At 37.7% G+C, this 27,764-nt stretch overlaps 1 protein-coding gene across 8 annotated transcripts in view; it reads left to right on the top strand.

Annotated features, from left to right (window-relative positions):
• Positions 1 to 27,764, top strand: part of LOC148778313 (RUN domain-containing protein 3B-like) — a 144,695-nt gene that overhangs the window by 7,785 nt on the left and 109,146 nt on the right. For 6 of the 8 annotated variants that reach the window (XR_016036910.1, XR_016036913.1, XR_016036911.1 and 3 more), the window contains exon 2: positions 9,750 to 9,865. Coding sequence is in view for 3 of the 8 variants with exons in the window: in XM_088833796.1 (XP_088689922.1) it covers positions 9,750 to 9,858 (109 nt within the window). In the remaining 5 variants the exon portion in view is untranslated. Of the gene's footprint in view, positions 1 to 9,749; positions 9,866 to 13,089; positions 13,565 to 18,913; positions 20,563 to 27,764 lie in introns of those variants that run through there. The other 2 variants (XM_088833790.1, XM_088833793.1) reach the window with 2 other exon arrangements.

Genomic DNA, 27,764 nt, shown 5'->3' with positions numbered 1-27,764 from the left:
TGATGGACAGGGAGGCCTGGCGTGCTGTGATTCATGGGGTTGCGGAGAGTCGGACACGACTGAGCGACTGAACTGACTGAACTAAGTAAAAGAGAACAGTACCCAAAGTCCCAGAAATCTCTTCCTTCCCTTCTTTCAGTTACTGCAGACTCCTAACTTTCAACACCATTAGTTTTGCCTCTTTTTGAATTTGATCCAGCATTGAACATTAAATTACAGCTATGTGCAATAAAAAGGATGAATCTCACAAACATAACATTGAGCAAAATAAATAGAAAAAGGTATGTATTATTCCATTCATTTCAAATTCACAATGAGGCAACACTCAACAAATCCAGTCTGTGATGTGAATATACCACAGTTTATCCATTCTGCCTAAATAGGACACTTGCTTTGTTTTCACTCTTTGACTATTGCTAATTGAATATTCGTGAATATGTATTTTGGTGAATATATGTACCTACGAGGGCAGCAGCTGCGATGGGCATGAGTGGAGGTACCCCACGCCCGAGGGCAGGGGCAGCAGCCGAGAGGAGCTATCCCACGTCAGAGATAAGGCCCAGCGGCTGCACTTTGCTGGAACAGCCGTGAAGAGAGCCCCATGTCCAAGGTAAGTGAAACTCAAGTAAGACGGTAGGCATTGAGAGAGGGGATCAGAGGGAAGACAGACTGAAACTACAATCACAGACAGCTAGCCAATCTGATCACACGGACCACAGCCCTCTCTAACTCAATGAAACTAAGCCATGCCATGTGGGGCCACCCAAGACGGACGGGTCATGGTGGTGAGGACTGACAGAATGTCGTCCACTGGAGAAGGGAATGGCAAACCACTTCAGTATTCTTGCCTTGAGAACCCCATGTACAGTAAGAAAAGGCAAAAAGATAGGACACTGAAAGAACTCTCCAGGTCAGTAGGTGCCCAATATGCTACTGGAGATCAGTGGAGAAATAACTCCTGAAAGAATGAAGGGATGGAGCCAAAGGAAAAACAACACCCAGTTGTGGATGTGACTGGTGATGGAAGCAAAGTCTGATGCTCTAAAGAGCCATATTGCATAGTAACCTGGAATGTTAGGTCCATGAATCAAGGCAAATTGGAAATGGTCAAACGGGATGAGAAGAGTAAACATCGACATTCCAGGAATCAGTGAAGTAAGATGGGCTGGAATGGGTGAATTTAACTCAGATGACCGTTATATCTACTGCTGTGGGCAGGAATCCCTTAGAAGAGATGGAGTAGCCATCATAGTCAACAAAAGAGTCCGAAATGCAGTACTTGGTTGCAATCTCAAAAACGACAGAAAGATCTCTGTTCATTTCCAAGGCAAACCATTCAATATCACAGTAATGCCAAGTCTATGCCCCGACCAGTAATGCTGAAGAAGCTGAAGTTGAACGATTCTTTGAAGATCTCCAAGACCTTCCATAAGACCTTCTCATAAGACTTTAAAAGAAAATAAGGTGAATTGCTGATTCAGAAAGATTTTGCAGGTGTTTCTGGTGTAAAATAAAAGAAATAGGCTTTACAATGAACAGATACCTGGATATGTTGCTCATTATCATCCATAGTCACTATTTTACATTTGGGGTGGATTGTATCATATCTCTTGGCAGCCATCTCCTTGTTGATTATTGATAATAGATACAGCAATGGCAGAGGATAGTTACCCCACCCCTTGGTAAAGACTACTTGCAATAATAATATATTATAAGGAATCCTGTAAATTTGGTGTGGTAGTAGTGGAAAGCATTCTCTTACAATTTGGATACTTACGTGACTTTTTAAAATATCACTCATAAATGATTATAGCTTTTCTGAACCCCTTTTGGTATTTTGAAATGTAATGATTCTATTTGCTTTTATGTACTTTGTTTATCTTCAGGTATAATTCCATATAAAGGAACATAAAAATATAGATAAGAAAATCAGATTTTGTGAAATTAATATTTCTCTGTTGTTTGACAAATAGTTAAGATTATATAAGCTCATTTTAAAGAGATGGAAGTATATTTCTTTCCTACTTGATTCTTCTCTGTGTGTGTGAATACATCTTTGTATATTACTAATACAGGGCCTTTACATATTAAAGATGAATTTCTACTTTTTAGTAGTTTCTTTTCTAACAAACAGTGAGATATTTCATGAAGTCATTTTTGAGGGGACCTGTAACGAGATTATTTTTTTATTGAGTACAGTTGATTTATAATATCCTGTTAGTTTCAATTATACAGCACAGTGATCCATATATATGGATGTAGATATTCCTTTTCAGATTCTTTTCCCTTATAGATTATTGCAAAATATTGAGTATAGTTCCCTGTGCTGTACAGTAAGTCCTTGTTGGTAATCTGTTTTATATATAGTTCAGTTCAGTCACTCAGTCGTGACCGACTCTTTGTGACCCCATGAATCACAGCACACCAGACCTCCCTGTCCATCACCAACTCCCAGAGTTCACTCAAACCCATGTCCATCGAGTCGGTGATGCCATCCAGCCATCTCATTCTCTGTTGTCCCCTTCTCCTCCCGCCCCCAATCCTTCCAAGCATCAGAGTCTTTTCCAGTGAGTCAACTCATCGCATGAGGTGGCCAAACTATTGGAGTTTCAGCTTTAGCATCAGTCCTTCCAATGAACACCCAGGACTGATCTCCTTTAGAATGGACTGGCTGGATCTCCTTGCAGTCCAAGGGACTCTCAAGAGTCTTCTCCAGCACCACAGTTCAAAAGCATCAATTCTTCGGGGATCAGCTTTCTTCACAGTCCAACTCTCACATCCATACATGACCACTGGAAAAACCATAGCCTTGACTATACGGACCTTTGTTGGCAAAGTAATGTCTCTGCTTTTTAATATGCTATCTAGGTTGGTCATAACTTTCCTTCCAAGGAATAAGCGTCTTTTAATTTCATGGCTGCAATGAACATCTGCAGTGATTTTGAGATCCATCCATATTACTGTGGATAGCATTATTTCATTCTTTTCTAAGGCTGAGTAATATTCCATTGTATATATGTACCACATTTTCTTTATCCATTCATTTGTTGATGGACATTTACTTGCTTCCATATCTTGGCTATCGTAAATAGTGCTGCTGTGAACATTAGGATGCATGTATCTTTTCAAATTATGTTTTCTGAGGATATATGCTCAGGAGTGGGGTTGCTGGATCATATAGTAACTCTGTTTTTAGTTTTTTCAGGAAAAGCTATTTTATTTTTGACTTTGTTGTCACATTTTTTGCCTTTAATAATTTGTTGTTACTATTATGTTAGAAACTTGTTTGCTGTGGAAGGAATTAATTTAAATGGGTATAGAGAAGATTTTTAATGTAGTTTTGGTAAACATCTTTGTTGATATGTTTCCAAAGGGAAAAAGGTAGTTCCTGCTTTCTTAAATTTGATGGTTTTAGTCACAATCATTTTTTTTATTTCTGAACTAACAAAAATTTTCTTTGAACATTGAAGGTAGGAAAGAAAATCTTTTAAGACAGAGGCATTTCAAAAAACAGCATTTAATTAAAAGACGCTTTTCATGTAAATTTTTAAATTTTTTAATTCTTATGTAAAAGCTGTTAATTAGACTTGATTTGATATTTTTAGACATTCATCGAATTGTCATTTCATTATTTTAAAATCATTACTCTTTGGGAAATAGATGACTAATATTAATGTCATCATTATCAGGAAATAGCTTAGCAGCTGTGTGATATTTTTTAGATGTACTGAAATTCTTTTTACAGATTTGGTTTTTATAACATGTCTTAGTTACTGGATTTTGGAGGAAAAGATTCTCACTATTCTGGCATAATGGAGCTAGTTGCATAATTCTAGAGAAGTAAATGCTGAATGGGAAGACTTGGCTAGCTAGAAGTAAGAGCATGGACTCTAAATAACTAATTTGCCTTCTGATGTTTTGATTTGTGTTGACAGGAGGAGATCAGGCTATAAATGATGAAGCAATGCTGGGAAACAGTAATGTCTTCATTATTAACCTTGTTATAATGGAAATTATTTGAAATGCTTTCTCAGCCTTAAAATATCTTCATGCTTGAAAATAACAAACTGTGTCTAATTATATGCTTTAGGATATTTACAGTTTGCTTTTGTTTTGTTTTTAGTCACATATTGACTTACAAGTAATATGATGCTCCGAGATTCACCATTTTAGATTTTTGTCATGCACATAGTGTCTTCTATAGGAGATAATCTACTGCAACAACATGACAGAAAGATTCATATTTTATTGACCTTTGAGCTGTACAGGGCTCTTGATGCTACAAAAATACATATGTTACTCTCCATGACTTTTCCTTCCTATTACTTTTACAAAGAACATTTGTTAGGTAATTTTATGTTATTCCTGGAGGACAGTAGTGGATGAAATCTTACCAGGCTGTTACAGGTGGAAATTGAGTTCTGGCTCTTTCTGGTGAAATAAACGCTCTGTTATCTTTAAATATCATTTTCAGTTCATTTCACCTGTGTGCTTGCTATCTTAAATGCCATCCGTTCCGTTCCGTCGCTCAGTCGTGTCCGACTGTATGCGATCCCGTGGACTGTAGCCTACCAGGCTTCTCCGTCCATGGGATTCTCCAGGCAAGAATTCTGGAGTGGGTTACTGTTGCCTTCTCCAGGGGATCTTCCCGACCCAGGGATCGAACCCGGGTCTCCCGCATTGGAGGCAGACGCTTTAACCTCTGAGCCACCAGGGAAGCCCCTTAAATGCCATACTTTTTTGAAATTGAGGTAGATTGCTGCTACCTGTGATTGCAGAGTTAGATTTTCCATTCTTCTATTAAAGATTAGAGAGAAACATTCAGAAGTTTCCTTTTTAGGTCAAAGATGGAGGTGGAGACTGTATGGCTTTTGTTGATTCATTTTAGGAACACTTAACATTACGGATATGACTGAGCCACTTCACTCTCATGCTTTGGAGAAGGAAATGGCAACCCACTCCAGTGTTCTTGCCTAGAGAATCCCAGGGACGGGGGAGCCTGGAGGGCTGCCGTCTATGGGGTTGCACGGAGTCGGACACGACTGAAGTGGCTTAGCAGCAGCAGCAGCAGCATTTCTTTCTCTTATGAAATAAGAACATTAAACTTTTTTGTTATTGTTAAAAGTTTGCTGAAGATTGACAGCACTTTTCTAGTCTATTGTCAATGAAAAGGTCAGAGGAAACAAAAGTGGATTTCACGTCCCTGCTATAATTTGGTTTTGGTTTACTTTGTTTTTCTTTTTATTCATACTCATGCATTACACATAGTATTTATCTAACTTGTCTATTAGATACAACAAACTTCCATCAATTACTTCATAGCTATTCTTTTTTTGTCTGTGTCTTTTACATAGTGGCTCCTCCATGGAGCTCCAGTTGCTGTTAATAGTACTATGCTGCTGCTGCTGCTAAGTTGTTTCAGTCGTGTCTGATTCTGTGCGACCCCATAGATGGCAGCCCACCAGGCTCTGCTGTCCCTGGGATTCTCAAGGCAAGAACCCTGGAGTGGGTTGCCATTTCCTTCTCCAATGCATGAAAGTGAAAAGTGAAAGTGAAGTCGCTCAGTCGTGTCTGACTCTTTGCAACTCCATGGACTGCAGCCTACCAGGCTCCTCCGTCCATGGGATTCTCCAGGCAAGAGTACTGGAGTGGGTTGCCTTCGCCTTTTCCGTTGAACATTAATCTGTCTCAGCATTTTCTGGTTAGAGTTATTTGTTTGAACCAAAGAAGACTGAAAATTGAATGACTAGTTTCTCAAGGATGTGTAATTACTACCATTCTAGTTGCATTGTTGTTTCATTCCATACAAAGAATACTGTGGGCTAGTGGCTCTCAAAGTGTGCTCCTGAACTCAGACCCTTTCAGAGGTCTGAAACATCGTAATATTTTCTTAACATGTCTGGGATATTATATGCTATTTAGTTCCCGTTTTTAAACAAGTGTAAGTGGAATTTTCCAGAGACTACATGGTGTGTCATATTAGAATAGCTTGAATGCAGAAACAGATGTGAGATGCTCGTTATTGTCTATTAAGTACAACACTAAAGATATTTGCAAAGATTTGAATAATATTGCCACTTTTAGTTTTGAAAAATATAGTTTTAATAAAAATATTTATGCTACATGTAATGGGTTTATTTGGTTTGCAGACTGTAAGGCAGTCTTCACTTTGCACAGTTCCCATTTGCACTGGTTTAATTACTAGAGTTTAATAATAGCAGTCCCTACAACAACAACTCTCTGGTGACTTAGGCAGTAAAGAAAGAAAGTGAAAGTCACTCAGTTATGTCCAACTCTTTGCGACTCCATGGACTATGCAGTCCATGGAATTCTCCAGGCCAGGATGCTGGAGTGGGTATCCGGTCCCTTCTCCAGGGGATCTTCCCAATGCAGGGATTGAATCCAACTCTCCCTGGATTCCATTGCAGATGGATTCTTTACTAGCTGAGCACAAGAGAAGCCCGCCTGCAATGCAGGAGACCTGGGTTCAATCCATGGATTGGGAAGATCCCCTGGAGACAGGAACGGATACCCACTCCAGTGTTCTTGCTTGGGAAATCCCATGGTAAAGGAGCCTGGTGGGCTACAGTCTATGAGGTCATAAAGAGTCAGACACGATTAAGTGGCTAACACTTTGACTTCTATATTAATTGTGAGTAGTTGCATAAAATAAAATTTTGCTGGTAGCTCTTTAGTTCACAGGTCATTGTGTAAGTAACAGATGCACATCATGGTTAGTGACCAGTCACATCATTGCTTCAGAGTCTGTCTAGGATTGGTCACTGTGCATCTGTTACTGGTTCATACACAGAAATCAAAACCTGCAGGCATGTAGTTTCTTTGTCTCCTTTTTGTAAACCCACGTGCCATTGTGTAGAAGTGCACAATTAAAAGAGTACATTGGCAAACAATGATGACACTGGGGCAAAGAAACAGAAAGTGATAATGCTGGAAGTAAAGCTGAATGGAACATCAGTGGAACCATAGAAGAAACAGTTGATCATTGAAATGTTGATTGAAAGTGATAGTGTTAGTCTCTCAGTTGTGTCCAACTCTTGGCAGCCCCATGGACTGTAGCCCATCAGGTTCCTCTGTCCATGGGATTCTCCAGGCAAGAGTACTGGAGTGGGTTGCCATTCCGTTCTCCAGGGGATCTTCCCAACCTAGGGATCGAACCTGAGTCTTCTGCATTGCAGGCAGATTCTTTACCATCTGAGCCACAGGGAAGCCCAGACTGCTGCCATTCAAGAGAATTTAGATTATCAGCCAGAGGAAATTATTGAAGGAAACGTTGATATAAATGAACAAAGTAGTTATGACCAAAAGATGTAATAATACTATTTTAGGGCCTCTCAGAGATTCTCACTGCTTTGAAAATTCACGGGGTAAAACGTTGGAACTGATTCAAACTTAGAAAAGCATATGACAGTTTGCCCAGGCTTAGACAACATAAGTTCAGTTCAGTTGCTCAGTCGTGTCTGACTCTTTGGGACCCCATGAATCGTAGCACGCCAGGCCTCCCTGTCCATCACCAACTCCAGGAGTTTACCCAAACTCATGTCCATCGAGTCGTTGATGCCATCCAGCCATCTCATCCTCTGTTGTCCCCTTTTCCTCTTGCCCCCAATCCCTTCCAGCATCAGGGTCTTTTCCAGTGAGTCAACTCTTCGCATGAGGGGCCAAAGTATTGGAGTTTCAGCTTTAGCATCAGTCCTTCCAATGAACACCCAGGACTGATCTCCTTTAGGATGGGCTGGTTGGATCTCCTTGCAGTCCAAGGGACTCTCAAGAGTCTTCTCCAACACCACAGTTCAAAAGCATCAATTCTTCAGTGCTCAGCTTTCTTCACACTCACTAATATTTTAAGTTATACAATGAGAAGAAAGTAAACACTTTTCAAACGATTCTAGATAAGTTTTTTTTTTTTTTACAAAGAAGACACCTTAATTCTCAATATTGCTCGTTTTAAATTACAATGTACTAAATAACGTTTGACTGTTTTTTCCATTTCCCTGTGCCTTATAGCCAGCAGAGAGTTTTTAATGTCTTGACAAAAATTTGTGAAGGGCACAGAATAATCGTAATTCTTTCCGTTGATTATTGCAATCACATTACATGATTTCAGTTTGCACATTTTTATGTGCAAAGGGAGGACTGTCTGTATTTAACTCATAAACAAATATCTTTATATTTGCCTTTATACTTACGTCTTGTATTTTTTGTCCTGATTGAATGAACATTGACAGTAAGCCTTTATAAAACTGAGGGAACAATTTGTACTTCTTTACCTGCCCTGTGTGTGTGTGTGCGTACGTGCTCAGTCACTTGTCCATGGTATTCTCCAGGCAACAATATTGGAGTTGGTTGCCATGCCCTCGTCCAGGGGATCTTCGGGACCCAGGGATTGAACCTGCACCTCTTATGTCTCCTGCTTTGGCAGGGAGGTTCTTTACCACTTGCGCCACCTGGGAAGTCCATAGTTTACCTTTCTAATTATTTAACAGCTCTCATCATTACCCCTTCTCTTCCTACGCTACTGATTGTCTTTACTTAGACACTCACCCTTCATAGAGTGTGACTGTAAAGGGATGGTATGCTTATAAAGGGTCAGTTCAGTTGCTCATTAGTATCCTACTCTTTGCGACCCCATGGACTGCAGCATGCCAGCTTCCCTGTCCTTCACCATCTCCTGGAGCTTGCTCAAACTCATGTCCTTCGAGTCGGTGATGCCACCATCCAACCATCTCATTCTCTGTTGTCCCCTTCTCCTCCTGCCTTCAGTCTTTCCCAGCATCACTTTTCCAGTGATACAGGGATAGCATGAGGGGAGTGCTGGGGACAACAGAACTTCTCCAGATCCTGATTTTGATTGTGGTTCCAGGAAAGTATACATGTTAGAAATCATGAACTTTCTTTTTTGTCTTACTGTGACATTGGTCTTTTTGCCATTCCCTCAAAATAGGTCTTACAAATATATCAGCAGGTATATCCTTCAAGTCATTGTCCTATGTGCTAAGGAAGATATAAACACACAAAAGATATGCTGCTGCCCTGAAGGAATTTGTATTCTAGTAAGATAGAGATAGACAACAGCAGTAATAGCAGTAAGATAAGTTGTAATCATCTCTTAAAGGAGATACAAACAAGATGCTACTTTGAGCTAGGAATATGTAGAGGATAATTCTTCATTGAGAAGATGGCATTTTAGCTGAGTCTTGGGAAATGCATTGGTATTTGGCAGTCAGAAATAGAGACAAAGGACATTCTGAAAACAAGGAAAAATATAGTGTACTTTACAGAGTTATAAGTTTTCCTGTTGTCGTTCATAAAAACTTGGGATCTACACTTCATGAATACTCAAATCCTATCTTAATCAATTTTGTTCTCCAAAACTCTTAAAAGCATTTTGGTTTGATGCTTAAACTCTTATAAGTTGTATTATGGCTCTGGACTTAATAATTTAGGTCATTTTGTTTATTCTGATTTTAATGGCTCTGAGGACAGTGGACTATTTCTAAGTCTTAATACAGTCAACAGATAGTAAATATATAAGTCAAAAAGGCTGATATTTCTGTAAAATATCCTGTGTACAGAGTGAATTTACTCCATTGAGTAAATGGAGTTTTCAGAGCATATAATCTTATAAAACATTTCTGTAATATTTCTCTAGATTGCTTTCCTCTCATTTTTCCTACTCGGTGAATGAATCACTTTTACTTAAAAGCAATAATATATTTTTCCCCTCATAGGTTTTCTGTGAAGACCCTGATTGATCGGTCCTGCTTTGAGACAACTGATGCTTCTTCTCCTGAATTTAACAACTTTGCAGCCATTTTGGAACAGATTCTAAGTCACTGACTGAAAGGTAATAGCACTAACGTATTATTTATTCTTCCAACAGTTCTGCTATTAACAAGCTTGAGATTTTAGAAATTATACGGTTTAGTATGCAGCATCTTTAGAATCAAAACCTGATTTTAGAACACCTAATCTTTTGGCTATGTCCCTGGTAAAGACTCTCTTCTTGAATTTATACCCGTTTCCAGGATGCCTTAAAAATGCTGAGTATTAATTGCCACATACAAGAAGCAGATTCACTTTCTATTAAAAGAAACTCATCTTCAAAGATTACTAGTTGGTATTTTAATCAGTTTACAGAGGAGCACCAGGTATTGTTTGCTTAATCTTTTCTTCATTAAATTCAAAATCTTTGAAAATTTTTTAGCAGTGAGTAGATTAAAAAAGAGCTATGTAAAAGAGATGCTGGACTTTAAAGAAGATCAGTAAATGTATTTATGTCAGAAACATAAATCTCTTAAAATTTAAAAGAAAAAATGAAAACCATGTTCCTTCAGACATGATACTTTTAAATTAAAAATATAGAAGGGTTGGGGGCGGGAGGAGAAGTGGACGACCGAGAATGAGATGGCTGGATGGCATCACCGACTCTGTGAACATGAGTTTGAGTGAACTCTGGGAGTTGGTGATGGACAGGGAGGCCTGGCGTGCTGTGATTCATGGGGTCGCGGAGAGTCGGACACGACTGAGTGACTGAACTGAACTGAACTGAAAATATAGCTGATAGCATCAAGAAATAGTATATAGTATATAAATGTTCAGTTCAGTTCAGTCGCTCAGTCGTGTCCGACTCTCCACGACCCCATGAATCACAGCACGCCAGGCCTCCCTGTCCATCACCAACTCCCGGAGTACACTCAAACTCATGTCCACAGAGTCGGTGATGCCATCCAGCCATCTCATTCTCCGTCGTCCCCTTCTCCTCTCGCCCCCAACCTTTCCCAGCATCAGAGTCTTTTCCAGTGAGTCAACTCGTCGCATGAGGTGGCCAAAGTATTGCAGTTTCAGCTTTAGCATCAGTCCCTCCAATGAACATCCAGGATTGATCTCCTTTAGAATGGACTGGTTGGATCTCCTTGCAGTATAAGGGACTCTCAAGAGTCTTCTCCAACACCACAGTTCAAAAGCATCGATTCTTTGGCGATCAGCCTTCTTCACAGTCCAACTCTCACATCCATACATGACCACGGGAAAAACCATTGCCTTGACTAGACGGACCTTGGTTGGCAAAGTAATGTCTCTGCTTTTTAATATACTATCAAGGTTGGTCATAACTTTCCTTCCAAGGAGCAAGCGTCTTTTAATTTCATGGCTGCAATCAGCATCTGCAGTGATTTTGGAGCCCCAAAAAACAAAGTCTGACACTGTTTCCACTGTTTTTCCATCTATTTCCCATGAAGTGATGGGACCAGATGCCATGATCTTTGTTTTCTGAATGTTGAGCTTCAAACCAACCTTTTCACTCTCCTCTTTCACTTTGATCAAGAGGCTTTTGAGTTCCTCTTCACTTTCTGCCATAAGGGTAGTGTCATCTGCATATCTGAGGTTATTGATATTTCTCCCAGCAATCTTGATTCCAGCTTGTGCTTCTTCCAGCCCAGCGTTCCTCATGATGTACTCTGCATATAAGTTAAATAAGCAAGGTGACAATATACAACCTTGACGTACACCTTTAGTAGTAATAAATGATAACTTTATCACATTAATTCTGTTGCCTAGTTTCCCAAAAGGAAATTTGGTCACTAAATGTTTCCACTTAAGTTTTTATGATCATTATGATCTTAATGGTATAGTAATTTCAAATAAGTAGCGTTTTGGTGATACAATTTATGAGCATCTCACATTTAATCTGCAAGGTAATTCTGTTTTTTGCTTTTTAGTGCTCAAAGCATCAAGTTTTACTATAATTGTTTAAATTAGTTGAGCAGTCCTGTAGGCTTATAATAAATGGTTGAATTTAATTAAATGTTAAATGGGGTAACAAAATCTGAATTCTTTCAGCCCTTTGTATCTTAAAATGGGATCCATAAAAAACACTGGTGCTTTTCTGTTAAAGTTCATTGTTCTATATTTTTAAAGGGTTATTTATTTTTCTTATTTTTGCTATTCAATATTTTCTAAGTTTTCCATGTTACCCTTTATGAGAAAATAAGTTTTTATGAGAGCAAAGTGTCTGAAAATATTTTGAAATGTTTTCATAGTTACTACATTGTGTTGTTATCATTTTTAAAATTTTATATGTAAATTTACATATAATATTTTAAAACATATGAAATACAGTGGTGGTTGAGGTATCTTAATGTTCCACAAAGGTTTTATCATAAGACCTCAATTCCCTTGATTTGGTATACCATTTAGCATGTAATTTGTTCACAAAATATGTAAACTACAAAGAAAACAAACCATGTTGATCTAGCCATGCTGAGTGATGGGGTAGACTCACTACCATATAAGTGGCACATCTCTCTGCCATCATCCGAATCATGCCTCAGCAAAATACACATCATAGACCTTTAGACTGACTTTTGCACCATAAATGTTATTTCTATAGAAGCTAGTGGACTTCTGTGTTGAGAATACAATCTCTAGTTATTTTATGGATAAGAATTCCACTAGAATGACAGTAAGAAAGATGATTCTGAAATCTGTGAATTTTTTAAGCTTGGTAAGATTAATAATTCCAAACATGCTTTTAAAAAAGTTCCTGTAGATCAACTATGGTGGTCACTGTTGTAGTATGGATATGAATCATGAAATGATGTGTAACTTTCACGATGAGGTAGTTTATTAAAGATTCAGGTGTCTAGAAAGTTTCATATAGTATTGCCCATTTTTTGCTATTCTAATAGGTAACAAATTGCCTTTAATTTTGCAAAAGTTATATAATTATTTTGATAATATAGTGTGTTCACTTAGAATTTAGTTAATGTAACAACTAATTTTTTCTGTTCTTTCCTTGATAGAAATACAAGTTTAAAATGTATAATTTCCTGGGTTTAGAAGGCTTACTTTTCTGTAGCTACTTTTTATTTTTTTTAATAAAAAGGCATTTAGTTTATCAGTTGTTTTCAGAGGAAAAAAATTCACCCCAGGCCCACAATAGGCTGTGCTGACACAGGTAGCAAAGAGATCTTCATTCTAACAGCCCCATTTTAAAAAAAAATACAAGGCTTTTAAAATCACATATATTAATGTCGTCTGCAGTACTTCTTTTTTTTTTTTTTTTTTCAGTACTTCTGTCATAAGGTGATGAAATTACTTTTCTGGAATATAGCTGAGAACTAAGAATTGATCACAGAATGGAAAGTTCACAGAGGCCTCAGTTCATGTCTTCACTTCAGTCATTTTTTAACTTTTGCTCTCAAGCATAATCCTTTTCTCCAACTCACTTCCACTTCCCCTAATAAAAGCCACTGCGGATGCTGGATATGTAAGTGGAAAGTCTCGTTGAAGCTGGGTGGGAATATCAGGCATTTTTCCAGCTCAGCAGCAATCACACCCCACCTCCACAGTACCAGTTCAGGCAGTACCATTAATATGAAGCAATCCACCAAGCAATATTTCCAGCTGGTGGATATATAGTCTTCATTTTAATACTTATGATATCGGGGAACAAAGGATAGTAGAGCAGGCCATTATTTTTTGGGCAATTCAGATTGTTAGAAAATTCTGATGTATAGTATAAGAAGTCAACTTAGGTGACCGTGCTTTTCTGCCTCTTTTTAAAATTGTGAGCCTAATACATATTAAAAGTTGCTATTACATAATCCTTTTTCCTTAGTTCCCCTTTTCTTTCTTCAGGTGAAGTATCTCTAGTTCTTTCAGTCTTTGGAACCACTATAATTTTATTCTTCAGATTTATCATTGGTTTACTGGATCTTAAAATCTGGTACTCAGAGCTGAGTAAAGTGCTTCAGATAGGCTAACTTCTGTGTTGGTTGGAATTTCAGATTATAGTGACTAATTTCCACATCACACTTTTGTTTATGTTTAAGTAAAGGCCGAGTAAAATCCCAAAGCTTCTAAAAGCTTAACTGTTGCTTGTCTTATGTTTTAGATTCTCTAAATCAGTTGCCAGAGATCAAGTTTGATAGGGACAAATGAAGTATTATTTTCCTAATCATTCTCTTCATTTATTTTTAAAAAAATATTTATTTATTTGGCTGTACCCGGTCTTAGCTGCCATATGAATGTGTGAAAGCGTTAGTTGCTTAGTCAAGTCTGACTCTTTGCGACCCGCCAGGCTCCTCTGTCCGTGGGATTCTCCAGGCAAGAATATTGGAGTGGATTGCGATGCTGTCCTCTAGGGAATCTTCTCCACCCAAGGATCGAACCCAGGTCTCTGGCATTGCAGGCAGATTCTTTACCACCTGAGCCACCAGGGAAGCTATTTGCCTTTTGCAAGATCTTTCAGCTGTGGCATGTGGGATTTTAGTTGTGGCATGCAAACTCTGAGTTGCAGCATGTGGTATCTAGTTCCTTGACCAGGGGTGGTCCCTGGGTTCCCTGCATTGGGAGTCTTAGCCCATGGACCACCAGGAAAGTCCCCCTTTATCATTTGTTCTAGTGGCTATAAAAGTAAAATTTAGGAGGATTTCTACTTTCAGGAAGATAAAGTGGACACACTTTCACCTATTTCTCCCATTAAACCCTGGACCTATAAAACACAAGACTCTGAAAGGTAGGGAGAAGAAGTCTAGGGACTTTGGTTCCTTAAGAATGGCATCGTGGCAGGTCTCTTGGATTTTCTGCTTGCTTTATATCCAACACTGAGTACTGGATAAGCCAGTAGCCTGCAGGCATCAACAGGAGGGTGCCCATACACACACAGTCTGACATGGATCTGCTGTCTTTAGCTAAAAGACCAGGAATAGAAGGAATAGAACAGCCTGGCAAGATAGGAGACTTTTTAGACACAGTCTACTCCATTTTAGCCAGATACTACAGAAAAACTGGCATTACCCCAACCCAGACCTGAAGAGGCTGAATGGAGAACTTAGAATTCCATCCTCATGAGAACAGAGTATCTCAGCGCCACCACAGTGTGGTATCAGAGAAGACCAAGCAGAGAGCTGGCACTTCTTCCCTCCTCTCTGGTTGTGAGCCTTGACTTCTCACCTGTTCCCATACTGTGTCCATAGAGAGCCTGGATTTTGATCCCCACCCAGCAGCAATGAGGTTGTGTCAGAAGAGGTGTATTAGAGAGTTATGTCTTCGACCATCAGCCAGCAGTGATGAGGCTGCTCCCAGTGCATTGTCAGTCAGCCTGTACCCCCACCTCCAGCCAAGGGTAATGAGGAGACTTCCCTCAAGTGTCAGTGAAGGCCCCAGGAAGCTTGGATTTTTCCCTCTATGTGTCAGTAATGAAGTGTGGTGCCTTCCACCCCGTGACCTTCCCCTGCTGGAGCAGTGTCACAGAAAGCCAGTTAAAACAGGTTTAAATAAGATCCACAGTCTCATAACACAGTATGAACATATCCAGGTTTCATTCGAAGATGGATTTTCATACCAAGAACCAGGAAGATGTGTAACAAAAGGCAATCGGTGTCAACACTGAGATGATAAAAGGTGTTAGAATTACTGATGCAGATCACAAAGCAGTCATGATAAAAATGCTTCACTGAGCAGTTACAAACATTCTTGAAAGAAGGGGAAAAAATAGAAAAACGCTGCAAAGAAATAGAAGATAAAAAGAAGAAACAAGTGGAAATTTTGATACAGAAAAATACAAACCCACAGTGAAAAGTTCTATGGTTAGGCTCAATAGGAAAGTGGAGGGGGAAGAGAAAAGCATCAGTGAACTGGAAGACAAAGCAATCGAAATTTCCTAATTGAATAACAGAGACTCAATCCAAAATTAGAAAGAAGAGACTTAAACAAAAAGCCTCAGGGGTCTGTGGGATCATAGCAAAAGGTCTAACATTCTTGCCTTCAGAGTCCTTGAAGGAGAGAAAGAGGACAAGACTGAAAATGTACTCAAAGAAATAATGACTGAAATTTTCTGAAATTTGGCAAAAGATGTAAACATACAGACTCAAGAAAGTTTCCTTTTATTATGTAGTTTTTTGTTTGTTTCCTCTGCTTTTGGTTTCTCTGTCTTTTTCCTATTTCCTGTGGATTGTTTGAAAACTTTAGAATTCCATCTTTATTTATCGATAGTATTTTTGAGTGTATCTGTGTGTGTGTGTGTGTGTGTATAGTAGTGGTTGCTCTCGGTAGTATATATACATAACTTGTCACAGTCTGTTGGTATCATTATTTTCCAATCTGAAACTTAAAAACTTTACCTTTCTTCATGAACATTACTCTCACCTATTTATAAATTATTTTAGCTATTTCCTGTATGTACATTTAGAACCACATTAGACAGTATTACAATTTTTCTTTCCACCATCAAATTTAATTGAGAACATTCAGGAGGAGAAAGCAATTCTGTTTTTCAGGTTACAAAGGAACTTAACTGCTGTGTCATTTCTTGAGTTCCAAGATCCCTAGTCGGTCCTTTTTTTTTTTTTAATTCTCCACCTTCAGAATCTTCTTCACTTTATTTTATATAATGTCAGGGTTTAGGATTGTATTTATCAGAAGGAGAGTGCATCACTTTATCTTTTCTGGAACCAGTAGTCCTTAATTTTTTAACGTGAATAATTGCATCAGTAGTTTTCCTAATGTTTATTCACCCATATATCCTTGGTAAAAATCTAATTTGGACCTCATGTATTATTTTAATATACTTCATAAAATTTAGGATTTAGTTTTTTTTTTCTTCTCCCTTTTTGGCTCTGCTGATTCTCGGTTGCTGTGCGGGCTTTTCTCTAGTTGTGGCAGGCAGGAGTAATATTTAGTTGCAGTGCGTGGGCTTCTTATTGCAGTGGCTTCTCTTGTTGGGCTCCATGGTGCAGGCTTTGGTAATTGTGGCACGTGGGCTCAGTAGTGTTCTCCTGGCCTCTGGAGCACAAGCTCAGTAGTTGCAGTACACAGGCTTAGTTGCTCTGCGGCATGTGGAGTCTTCGCAGACCAGGGATTGAACCTATGTCTCCTGCATTGGCAGGCAGATTCTTTACCACTGAGCCAAAAGGGAAGCCCTCATGGTAAGTTTTGATTCTGAGTTTATGAGGAAAATTTATCATTTTTCTGTTTGGTACTTGGTACTTTTTTTTGTTGTTATCAAGATTATATACACCTCATTAAATAAATGAAAGTATTTTATCTTTTATCATTCTTTGTAAGAATTTTGCATAATCTTGAAATCATCAATTAGGGAGAATTTGCCGGTAAAAACTCTGGGTCAAGTGGTGCAGGGACAAGACAGTGTGCATACACAAATGCAGTTTAATGGCTAATTTACTTGCTTAATGCTTATCAGTCTATTTAGGTTGTTGATTTCTATATTCTTTTCTACAGTTGTCAGTTTCCTCTATATCCTCTTAATTATTTAATCTTTAGTTAGTTGCCATTTTTCCTTTCATTGTGATGCACTTCAGATAGATGAATTCAACTGAATGGTTTAAAAAAAGTCAAAGCTCACCGAAGAGATCTAAAGATAAATCACATGTTCATCCTTATGGCATTGTTAAAAGCTAAGATTCTGCTTTTCAAAAAACCTACTCCCTGTCTTCATCGTTTACCAGCCATCCCCCTCCTGTGAAGGATATGGTTCCTAGATATCCTTGGAGGATTGGTTCTGAGGACCTCCTGGATACCAAAATCTGCAGATGCCCAAGTCCCTTATATTAAAGGGCATAGAATTTACATATAACCTACACACATCCTCCTTGTAATTTGAATCATCTGTAGATTACTTATAATGCCTGCTGCTGCTAAGTTGCTTCAGTCGTGTCCAACTCTGCGCAACCCTAAAGACAGCACCCGACTAGGCTTCGCCATCCCTGGGATTCTCCAGGCAAGAACACTGGAGTGGGTTTCCATTTCCTTCTCCAATGCATGAAAGTGAAAAGTGAAAGTGAAGTCGCTCAGTCGTGTCTGATTCTTTGCGACCCCATGAACTGCAGCCTACCAGGCTCCTCTGTCCATGGGATTTTCCAGGCAAGAGCACTGGAGTGGAGTGCCATTGCCTTCTCTGTTATAATGCCTAATGCAGTGTAAATGCTATGTAGATAGTTGTCAGCACGTGGTAAATTCAGGTTTTGCTTTTTGGAAGTTTCTGGAATTAAAAATTTTTTTTCCCATCCATGGTTGGTTGAATCCATGGATACAGAGGGCCACCTGCATTTAATTCATGTTGCTGTTAAAGAATAAACAAAAGCTCTATTAGTGACTACCTGGTATTATTTTCTACACCAATGTCCCCTTTTATACCACTAATATTATTAGTTTTTTTCTCTTTTCTTCATGAGCACTATTGCCAGAGATTTTAATTAGATTTTAATTTTATTAGTCTTTCAAATAGACCAATAAAACAAATAACTTTGTTTTTGACTTTGTTGATTTTTAACCTTCTCTCCAAATGCTGCTTTGGCTACATTTCAAAGTTTGGATATGTTTTCTTTTCACTAATATTCATTTTTAAGTAAATTTTCACTTTTTATTATTTCTTCTTTAGCATCTGTGTTATTTGGAAGGTTATTTTTAAGGTTTCTGAAAATAGCTTTTACATTTTCACTTTTATTTGTGTGTTAATTGACTTATGATCAGAGAATTTGGTCTGTATGGCAAATATTTTTGAAATTTATAAGATTTGCTTAATGGCTTAGTGTATGATTAGTTTCAGTAAATGTTCTATATTGAGAAGAATTTGTATTCTCCAATTCTTGATTATGTTTTTCAACTACTAGTCACATTTTTGTTAGTTTGATCTATTAATAACAGAAGTTTTAAAGTATAATTATGATGAATTTATTAAGTTATTCTTACAGATAGGTCTATTTTTGTTTTCTGTATTTTGAGTCTATTTTGGTGCCTTCAGTTTTAGGTTTTTTTGTAGAGTCTCTTATTTTCTGTTTATTTTTCACTTTTTGGCCTCTTAAGGATTTCTGTGAGTTTTTTCCCCATGTGTGTGCCATGTTTAAAAGTGTATTTATTATATTTTATCTAGTATTTCTACTTTTGTGTTGGGAGGAGAGAAGATTTTCCTGAGATTCCTGCTTTCCATTCCAAGGACCAATTTTTGCCATCTCTAAAGAGAGTTCGAAACTTTTCTCTTCTTTTCCTATTTGAAGGTTATCGCTACCCTTTGTTGTTGATTTGAGTGAGAAGTTAAACTTAATGGCCAAAGTGTGTGATGTTTGAGGTAAACAAGTCTGGCACCAATGGTAAGTATCCATTAGTTCCTTTTAGATAGTTTCTGTTGTCATGTAATTAAAAAATACTCAGATCTCTAGAAGAGTAAAAAATGGCAAGACTTCCTCTCTTGGCAGGGATTAAGAAAAAACTTCTGAAAGATTTCATTTGAGATGTCTAGGTCAAGATGCAGGCATTTGAATATAAGGAATAAACCACAGGCAGCACGGAGAGAGGAAATAAGTTATGTCCGAGAAATACTGAGGAGTTTCTTTTGCTTTGCCTGGATAAATTCTGTATGTAGAAGGGCAAAGTAAGGGCAGAAAGATAAGTTGGGATTACTTTTTGAACCACTTTGAATTATGTGAAGTTTAAAGTTGGACAAAATAGTGTAAGAAGTATTCAAAGTGTTTCAGAAGAGTATATCAGAATCAAAACATTAATCTGGAAACAATATCTAGACACTTTGGTAGTTATGAGAGCTTAGTGGTAGGGAGTCAGAAATGTTTGTTAAGATAAGTCTGGTTGAAAGGTAATGAGAGTCTGAACTGGATGGCAGAGGAAATTGAAATGAAAACACAGAGGTATTGTGCAAGCAGGAGTGCATATGACTGGAGAATTCACTGGTGCTCCAGTGGTTAGGACATTGTGCTTTCACTGCCACTGTCCTGGGTTTAATCCCTGGTTGGGGAACTAAGATCCCACAAGCCATGTGTCATGGTAGGAAGGAAAAGGTATATATATCTACAGAACTTGAGTGTTGCTTATGTGTAGTAATGAGATTGGAGAATTGAAAAGATGGTTTTCAATTAAAGATGAATAAGAAACAGTGGTGCCAGGGAACTCAACTCAGTACTCTGTAATGACCTATATGGGAAAAGAATCTAAAAGAGTGTGACTATGTGTATAACTGATTCACTTTGCTGTACAAACAGAAACTAACACAACATTGTAAATCAACTATATGCCAATAAAACTGCTTAAAAATGAAAAATACTCAGATGTGTGTATATATATGTATCTGGATATTATATCATATATAATATATAATCACTGTTACTTAATAAATTCATATTTACATAATACAGTATATCATATATATATATATTTAAGTTTAGAGCCCTCTTTTTCTGAGTTTCCCCCTTTTTTACCACGTAAATTCACCCTTTTGCATCCTGTAGCCCTGGCTTTTAAACACTTTTTTGTTCCTGTAGATACAAAGTTTATTTTCTACTTGACAGTGAAGTCTGTTCCTGGTTATTACTCATTGAAACTATTAACGACATTATTTCATTCTTTTTTATGACTGAGTAATATTATGTATATATATGTACCACATCTTCTTTATCCATTCCTTTGTCAGTGGATATTAGGTTGCTTCCATGTCTTGGCCATTGTAAATAGTGCTGCAGTGAACATTGGGGTGCATGTATCTTTTGGAAGTATGGTTTTCTCCAGATTTGTGCACAGAAGTGGAATTGCTGGATCATATGGTAGTTCTGTATTTAATTTTTAAAAGGAACCTCCATAGTCATCTCCATAATAGTTGTACCAGTTTATGTTCCTGCCAACAGCGTAGGAGGGTTCCTTTTTCTCCACACCCTCTCCAGCATTATTATTTGTATACTTTTAGTTGTTGGCCATTCTGACTGGTATGAGGTTATTATTGTAGATTTGATTTGCATTTCTCTAATAATTAGTGATGTTGAGGATCTTTTCATGTGTTTTTGTCTATCTGTATGTCGTCTTCAGAGAAATGTCTGTTTAGATCTTCTCCCTATTTTTTGGTTGAGTTGTTTATTTTTTTATATTGAGCTGCACGAGCTCTTTGTGTATTCTGGAGATTAATCCCTTGTTGGTCTCTTTAAAGGTCTTTTGTATTTCCATACAAATTGAAAACTTTTTTTTGTTCTAGTTCTGTGAAAAAATACCACTGGTAATTTGATATGCATTGCATTGTATCTCCAGATTGCTTTGGGTAGTATAATTATTTTGACAATATTTTCATTCTTCCAATTGAAGGACATGGTATATCTTCTGTCTGCTTGTCATCTTTGATTTCTTTCATTAGTATTTCATAGTTTTATGACTACAGGTCTTTTGCCTTCTTACATAGGTTTATTCCTAGGTATTTTATTCTTTAATTTGTGATAGCAAATGGGATTGTTTCCTTATTTTTCTTTCTGATCTTTCGTTGTCAGTATATAGGAATGCAAGAGATTTGTTGACTAATTTTGTGCCCTGCAACTTTACCAAATTCATTGATGAGCTCTAGTAGTTTGGTGGTGTCTTTAGGGTTTTCTGTGTATACTATCATGTCATCTACAGACATGTCATCTAGTTTTACTTCTTCTTTCCCAATTTGGATTCTTTTTATTTCATTTTCTTCTTTGATTGTCACGGCTAGGATATCCAAATTTATGTTGAATAAACGTGGTAAGAGTAAACATCCCTGTCTTGTTCCTGATCTTTGAGGAAATGCTTTTATTTTTTCACCATTGAGAATGATGTTAGCTGTGGGTTCGTTGTATATGACCTTTGTTTGTTGAGGTAGATTCCCTCTGTACTCACTCTCTAAAGAGTTTTTTTTTTTTTTTAACATAAATGGGTGTTGAATTTTGCTAAAAGTTTTTCCTGCATCTATTGAGATGATCATATGGTTTTTATTCTTCAGTTTGCTAATGGGGTGTATCACATTGATTTGCATATATTGAAGAATCCTTATTTCCCTAGGATAAATCCCACTTGATCATGGTATATGATCCTTTTAATGTATTGTTGGATTTGGTTTGCTGGTACTTTGTTGAGGATTTTTGCATCTATGTTCATTAGTGATAATTGGCCTGTAATATTCTTTTTTGTGATATATTTGTCTGGTTTTGGTATCAGGGTGATGATGACCTCTTAAAATCAGCTTAGGAGTGTTCTTTCCTCTGCAGTTTTTAGGAGGAGTTTCAAAAGGATATTGCTATTGTTGCTTTCTTTTGATTTCCATTTGTATGGAATACCTTTTTCTGTCCCGTCACTTTCAGTCTGGATGTGTTCCTAGATCTGAAGTGGGTCTCTTGTAGATAGCATATGTATGGTTCTGTTTTTGTATCCATTCAGGCAGTCTGTGTCTTTTGGTTGGAGCATTTAAACCATTTACATTTAAAGTAGTTATGTATATGTATGTTCCTATTGCCATTTTCATAATTATTTTGGATTTGTTTTTGGAGATCTTTTTTCTCTTCCTCTTTTTCTTGGCTTCTCTTCTCATTAAATCCCATGGACAGAGGATCCTGGTGGGCTACAGTCCACAGGGTCAAAGAGTTGATGACTTAGCAACTAAACCACCACCACTTATAAATTATGTATTGTTTTTCCCTTGTTACCTTTAGTTTTTTTCTCTGTGTTTAATTTTTTCAATTTGATTAATATGTGTCTTGGCGTGTTCCTCCTTGCCTTTGTCCTGTATGGGACTCTGTACTTTCCCAGACTTGAGTCAGTGTTTCCTTTCTCATGTCAGGGAATTTTTCAGCTATAATCTCTAAAAATATTTTTCTTAGGCCCGTTCTCTCTCTTCTCTTTCAGGGACCCCTGTAATGTAAATGTTGGTGTGTTTAATATCCCAGATATCTCAAAGGTTAGGTTTTACCTTGTAATCCTTAATCAGTGACTATAAAAATAGTAAGAGATCTAGAAAAAAATCTAACAGCTAAATTAAAATGGACTGCTGAAAATATTCAAATTATGCAAAAGAAGGCAGGTGGAAAAAAGGCTAAGAGAAAAAAGTCAACTGGTAGAACTAAATTCAATTGTATTATTAATTGCATTAAATATAAATGACCTGGACACACTGATTAAAAGAGATCATTTGGGGGAAAAAACTCAACATATAAAATTTAAAAGAACTTTTCTATAGTAATACAGATAGTTTAAAAGTAAAAGATATAAAAAAAATTCCCATTCTGAAGGCTGTCTTTTCACCTTGCTTATAGTTTCCTTTGCTGTGCAAAAGCTTTTAATTTTAATTAAGTCCCATTTGTTTATTTTTGCTTTTATTTCCAATATTCTGGGAGGTGGATGATGGAGGATCCTGCTGTGATTTATGTCGGAGAGTGTTTTGCCTGTGTTCTCCTCTAGGAGTTTTATAGTTTCTGGTCTTACATTTAGATCTTTAATCCATTTTGAGTTTATTTTTGTATATAGTGTTAGAAAGTGGTCTAGTTTCATTCTTTTACAAGTGGCTGACCAGTTTTCCCAGCCCACTTGTTAAGGAGACTGTCTTTTCTCCATTTTATATTCTTGCCTCCTTTGTCAAGGATAAGGTGTCCATAGGTGCGTGGGTTTATCTCTGGGCTTTCTATTTTGTTCCATTGATCTATATTTCTGTCTTTATGCCAGTACCATAATGTCTTGATGACTGTGGCTTTGTAGTAGAGCCTGAAGTCCGGCAGGTTGATTCCCCCAGTTCCATTCTTCTTTCTCAAGATTGCTTTGGCTATTCGAGGTTTTTTGTATTTCCATACAAACTGTGAGATTATTTGTTCTAGCTCTGTGAAAAATACCATTAGTAGCTTGACAGGGATTGCATTGAATGTATAAATTACTTTGGGTAGTATACTCATTTTCACAATATTTATTCTTCCAATCCACGAACACGGTATATTTCTCCATCTATTAGTGTCCTCTTTGATTACTTTCACCAGTGTTTTACAGGTCTTTTGTTTCTTTGGTAGATATATTCCTAAGTATTTAATTCTTTTCGTTGCAACAGTGAATGGAATAGTTTCCTTAATTTCTCTTTCTATTTTAATGCTCAACATCCCTCATAATCAGAGAAATGCAAATCAAAACCACAATGAGATACCATTTCACACCAGTCAGAATGGCTGCTATCCAAAAGTCTACATGCAATAAATGCTGGAGAGGGTGTGGAGAAAAGGGAACCCTCTGACACTGTTGGTGGGAATGCGAACTAGTACAGCCACTATAGAGAACAGTGTGGAAATTCCTTAAAAAACTGGAAATAGAACTGCCATATGATCCAGCAATCGCACTCCTGGGCATACACACCAAGGAAACCAGAATTGAAAGAGACACATGTACTCCAATGTTCATTGCAGCACTGTTTATAATAGCCAGGACATGGAAGCAACCTAGATGTCCATCTGCAGATGAATGGATAAGGAAGCTTTGGTACATATACACAATGGAGTATTACTCAGCCATTAAAAAGAATACATTTGAATCAGTTCTAATGAGGTGGATGAAACTGGAGCCTATTATACAGAGTGCAGTAAGCCAGAAAGAAAAACATCAATACAGTATACTAATGCATATATATGGAATTTAGAAAGATGCAAATGATAACCCTGTATACTTGACAGCAAAAGAGACACAGGTGTATAGAACAGTCTTTGGGACTCTGTGGGAGAGGATGAGGGTGGGATGATTTGGGAGAATGGCATTGAAACATGTGTATTATTATATGTGAAACGAATCGCCAGTCCAGGTTCGACGCGTGATACAGGATGCTCAGGGCTGGTGCACGGGGATGACCCAGAGGGAGGATAAGGGGAGGAGGGAGGTGGGAGGGGGGTTCAAGAAGGGGAACACATGTACACCCGGGGCAGATTCATGTCAATGTATGGCAAAACCAACCAATATAATATTGTAAAGTAAATAGCCTCCAATAAAAAAAAAATAAAAGAAAGATATTCCATGCAGAAATCAATTGAAGGAAAGTTGGAGTGACTGTATTAGTATCAGATAATGTGAATTCCAAAACAATGAAAATTGATATGATTGAATGTGGACATTTACAAATAAAAAGAGAGCCTGTTTGTCCAGAAAACATAAAAAATCCTAAGATTCATACAGTTAACAGAGCTTCAGAAAACAAAAGCTGATGGAACTGACCAGAGAATTAAAGATAGAAAATCTACAGGTAGGGACTTACCTGATGAAGCAGTGGTTAAGACTCCATACTCCCATTGTAGGGGGTATGGGTTTGATCCATGGTCAGGAAAGTGAGGTCTCACATGTCTCACAATGTGGTCAAAAAATAAAAAGAGAAAAATCTACAGTTGTACTTATCAACTACAGTGTCCCTGTGTGGATGCTCAGTTGTTCATTTGTGTTTGACTCTTTGTGACCCCATGGACTGTAGCCCACCAGACTCCTCTGTCCATGGAATTCTCCAGGCAAGAATACTGGAGTGGGTTGCATTTCCTACTCCAGGGGATCTTCCTAACCCAGGGACTGAAACTTCATCTCTTGAGTCTCCTGCTTGGGCAGGTGGATTCTTTACCAACTGTACCATCTGGGAAGCCCCATCAACTTTTATAATAACCAGCACTCTTATAATAACCAGCAGGTCAGATGGACAGAATATCAGTAATATAGAAGATTGAACAGCATAATATAACAGCAATAATATAAAACAGCATAAAAATATGACAGCATATGTATGGATGTGAGAGTTGGACTGTGAAGAAAGCTGATCGCCGAAGAATCGATGCTTTTGAACTGTGGTGTTGGAGAAGACTCTTGAGAGTCCCTTATACTGCAAGGAGATCCAACCAGTCCATTCTAAAGGAGATCAATCCTGGATGTTCATTGGAGGGACTGATGCTAAAGCTGAAACTGCAATACTTTGGCCACCTCATGCGACGAGTTGACTCACTGGAAAAGACTCTGATGCTGGGAAAGGTTGGGGGCGGGAGGAGAAGGGGACGACGGAGAATGAGATGGCTGGATGGCATCACCGACTCTGTGGACATGAGTTTGAGTGTACTCCGGGAGTTGGTGATGGACAGGGAGGCCTGGTGTGCTGTAATTCATGGGGTCGCGGAGAGTCAGACGCGACTGAGCGACTGAACTGAACTGACTGAACTGAACTGAAAGAATAAAAAATAAAACAGCATGTAAAAATATTATAATAGCAATAATATAGAAGATTTGAACCAACTGACTTAATTGACATTTATAAAACACTCCACCCACCAGCAGTAGGTTGTTTGTTCTTTTTAAGGGCAAATGGAACATTCAAAAAGATCTTATTCTGAGCCGTAACACAAACCTTAACAAATTTAAAAGAATTAAAATCATACAAAGTATGTTCTCTGACTCTTAACAAAATTAAACTAGAAATTAAGAACAGAAAGATCTGAAAAATCACCAGCTATTTTGGAATTTTTAAGAAATCATAAGTAATTCATATTTCAAAGAGTCTCAAGGAAAATTGGGAAGTATTTTGAACTGAATGAAAAATGCATCATACCATTTATGGAATGAAGTTAAAACAGTGTTAGAGGGATATTTAAGGCATTAAATAAGGAAGCTTGTATTAGAAAAGAAGAAAAGTTTAAAGCCAATAATTCAAGATCCACCTGAAGAAACTAAAAAAACAAGAGAAAATGAAACCCAAAGCAAGTGGAAAGATCAAAATAATAAAGGCAGAAATTGATGAAAGTAAAAACCTAAAAACAAGAAATAAAACCAATCAAATGAAAGGCTAGTTGTTTTAGAACATTAATACATTTTAATTTTATTAACTCTTGGTCCAGAGTGAGCAAGAAAAAGAGAAGACATAAACTACCAATATCAGGAGTGAAAGTGGGCATATCATTATAGATCCTACATTCAAAGGATAAGTAAATACTATGAACCATTCTTAACATAAATTTGACAGCATGGATGAAATGGATCAATTTCTTCAAAGACAAATCCTAACAAGACTTAACAGAGAAATAGATAACTTGCCTAGCCCTGCATCTATAAAAGAGATTGAATAAGTAATTGAAAACCTTCCAACAAATGAAACAAATGCTCTCTTTTATAAGGGCCCTGAACTGAACTGAACTGAACCCCATTCATGAGGGCTTATGATGTGGTAACCTCCCCAAAGCCCCACTTTCAAACACCATCACACTGGGGATTAGGTTTCAGTGTTGGAGAGATACAGACATTCAGTGTGTAGCCGGGATCTACAGAAGTCTACAGCAGGGTTTCTTAGCCTTAGGATTAGTGACATTTTGGACCTGATAATTCCTCTAAAACTCAATATTGTTAAGATGTCAGTTCTCTCTATATTAATCTACAGATCTAGTGTCCTTTCAAAATGTTAGCAGGCTTTTTTTGTAGATATTAAACTGACTCTGTAAATGGCTAGACTAGGTAACTAGAATAGGCAAAACAATTTCACAAGGGAAGAACAAAGTTGGATGCTCAAAGTCTCTGATTTTGAGAACTTTCAGGAAATAGTGATTAAAGGGTGTGTTACTGGTAAATTACAATTTCAATTAAATATTAAAGTAAATTAAATATTAGGACTTCCCTGTAGCTCAAACGGTAAAGAAGCTGCCTGCAATGCAGGAGACCTGGATTCAATCCCTGGGTCAGGAAGATCCTCTGGAAAAGGGAATGGCAATCCACTCCAGTATTCTTGCTTGGAGAATCCCATAGACAGAGAAGCCTGGAGGGCTACAGTTCATGGGGTGGCAAAGAGACACGACTGAGCGACTAACACTTACTTACACTTACTTATTGGTAAAAGCTTTTGTATATACATAAATATATAAGTTGCTAAGTTGTGTCCGACTCTGCGATTCCATGAACTGGCCTCCTCTATGCATTGGATTTCCCAAGGCAAGAATTCTGGAGTGGGTTGCTATTCCCTT

Source organism: Moschus berezovskii, chromosome 3, assembly GCF_049115385.1.
Source record: "Moschus berezovskii isolate FMDL1 chromosome 3, NW_MosBer_1.0, whole genome shotgun sequence".
In the NCBI taxonomy this organism is placed as follows: Eukaryota; Metazoa; Chordata; class Mammalia; order Artiodactyla; family Moschidae; genus Moschus; species Moschus berezovskii.
The sequence above is the reverse complement of the archived record's forward strand: the minus strand, read 5'-3'. Positions and strand labels throughout refer to the sequence as shown.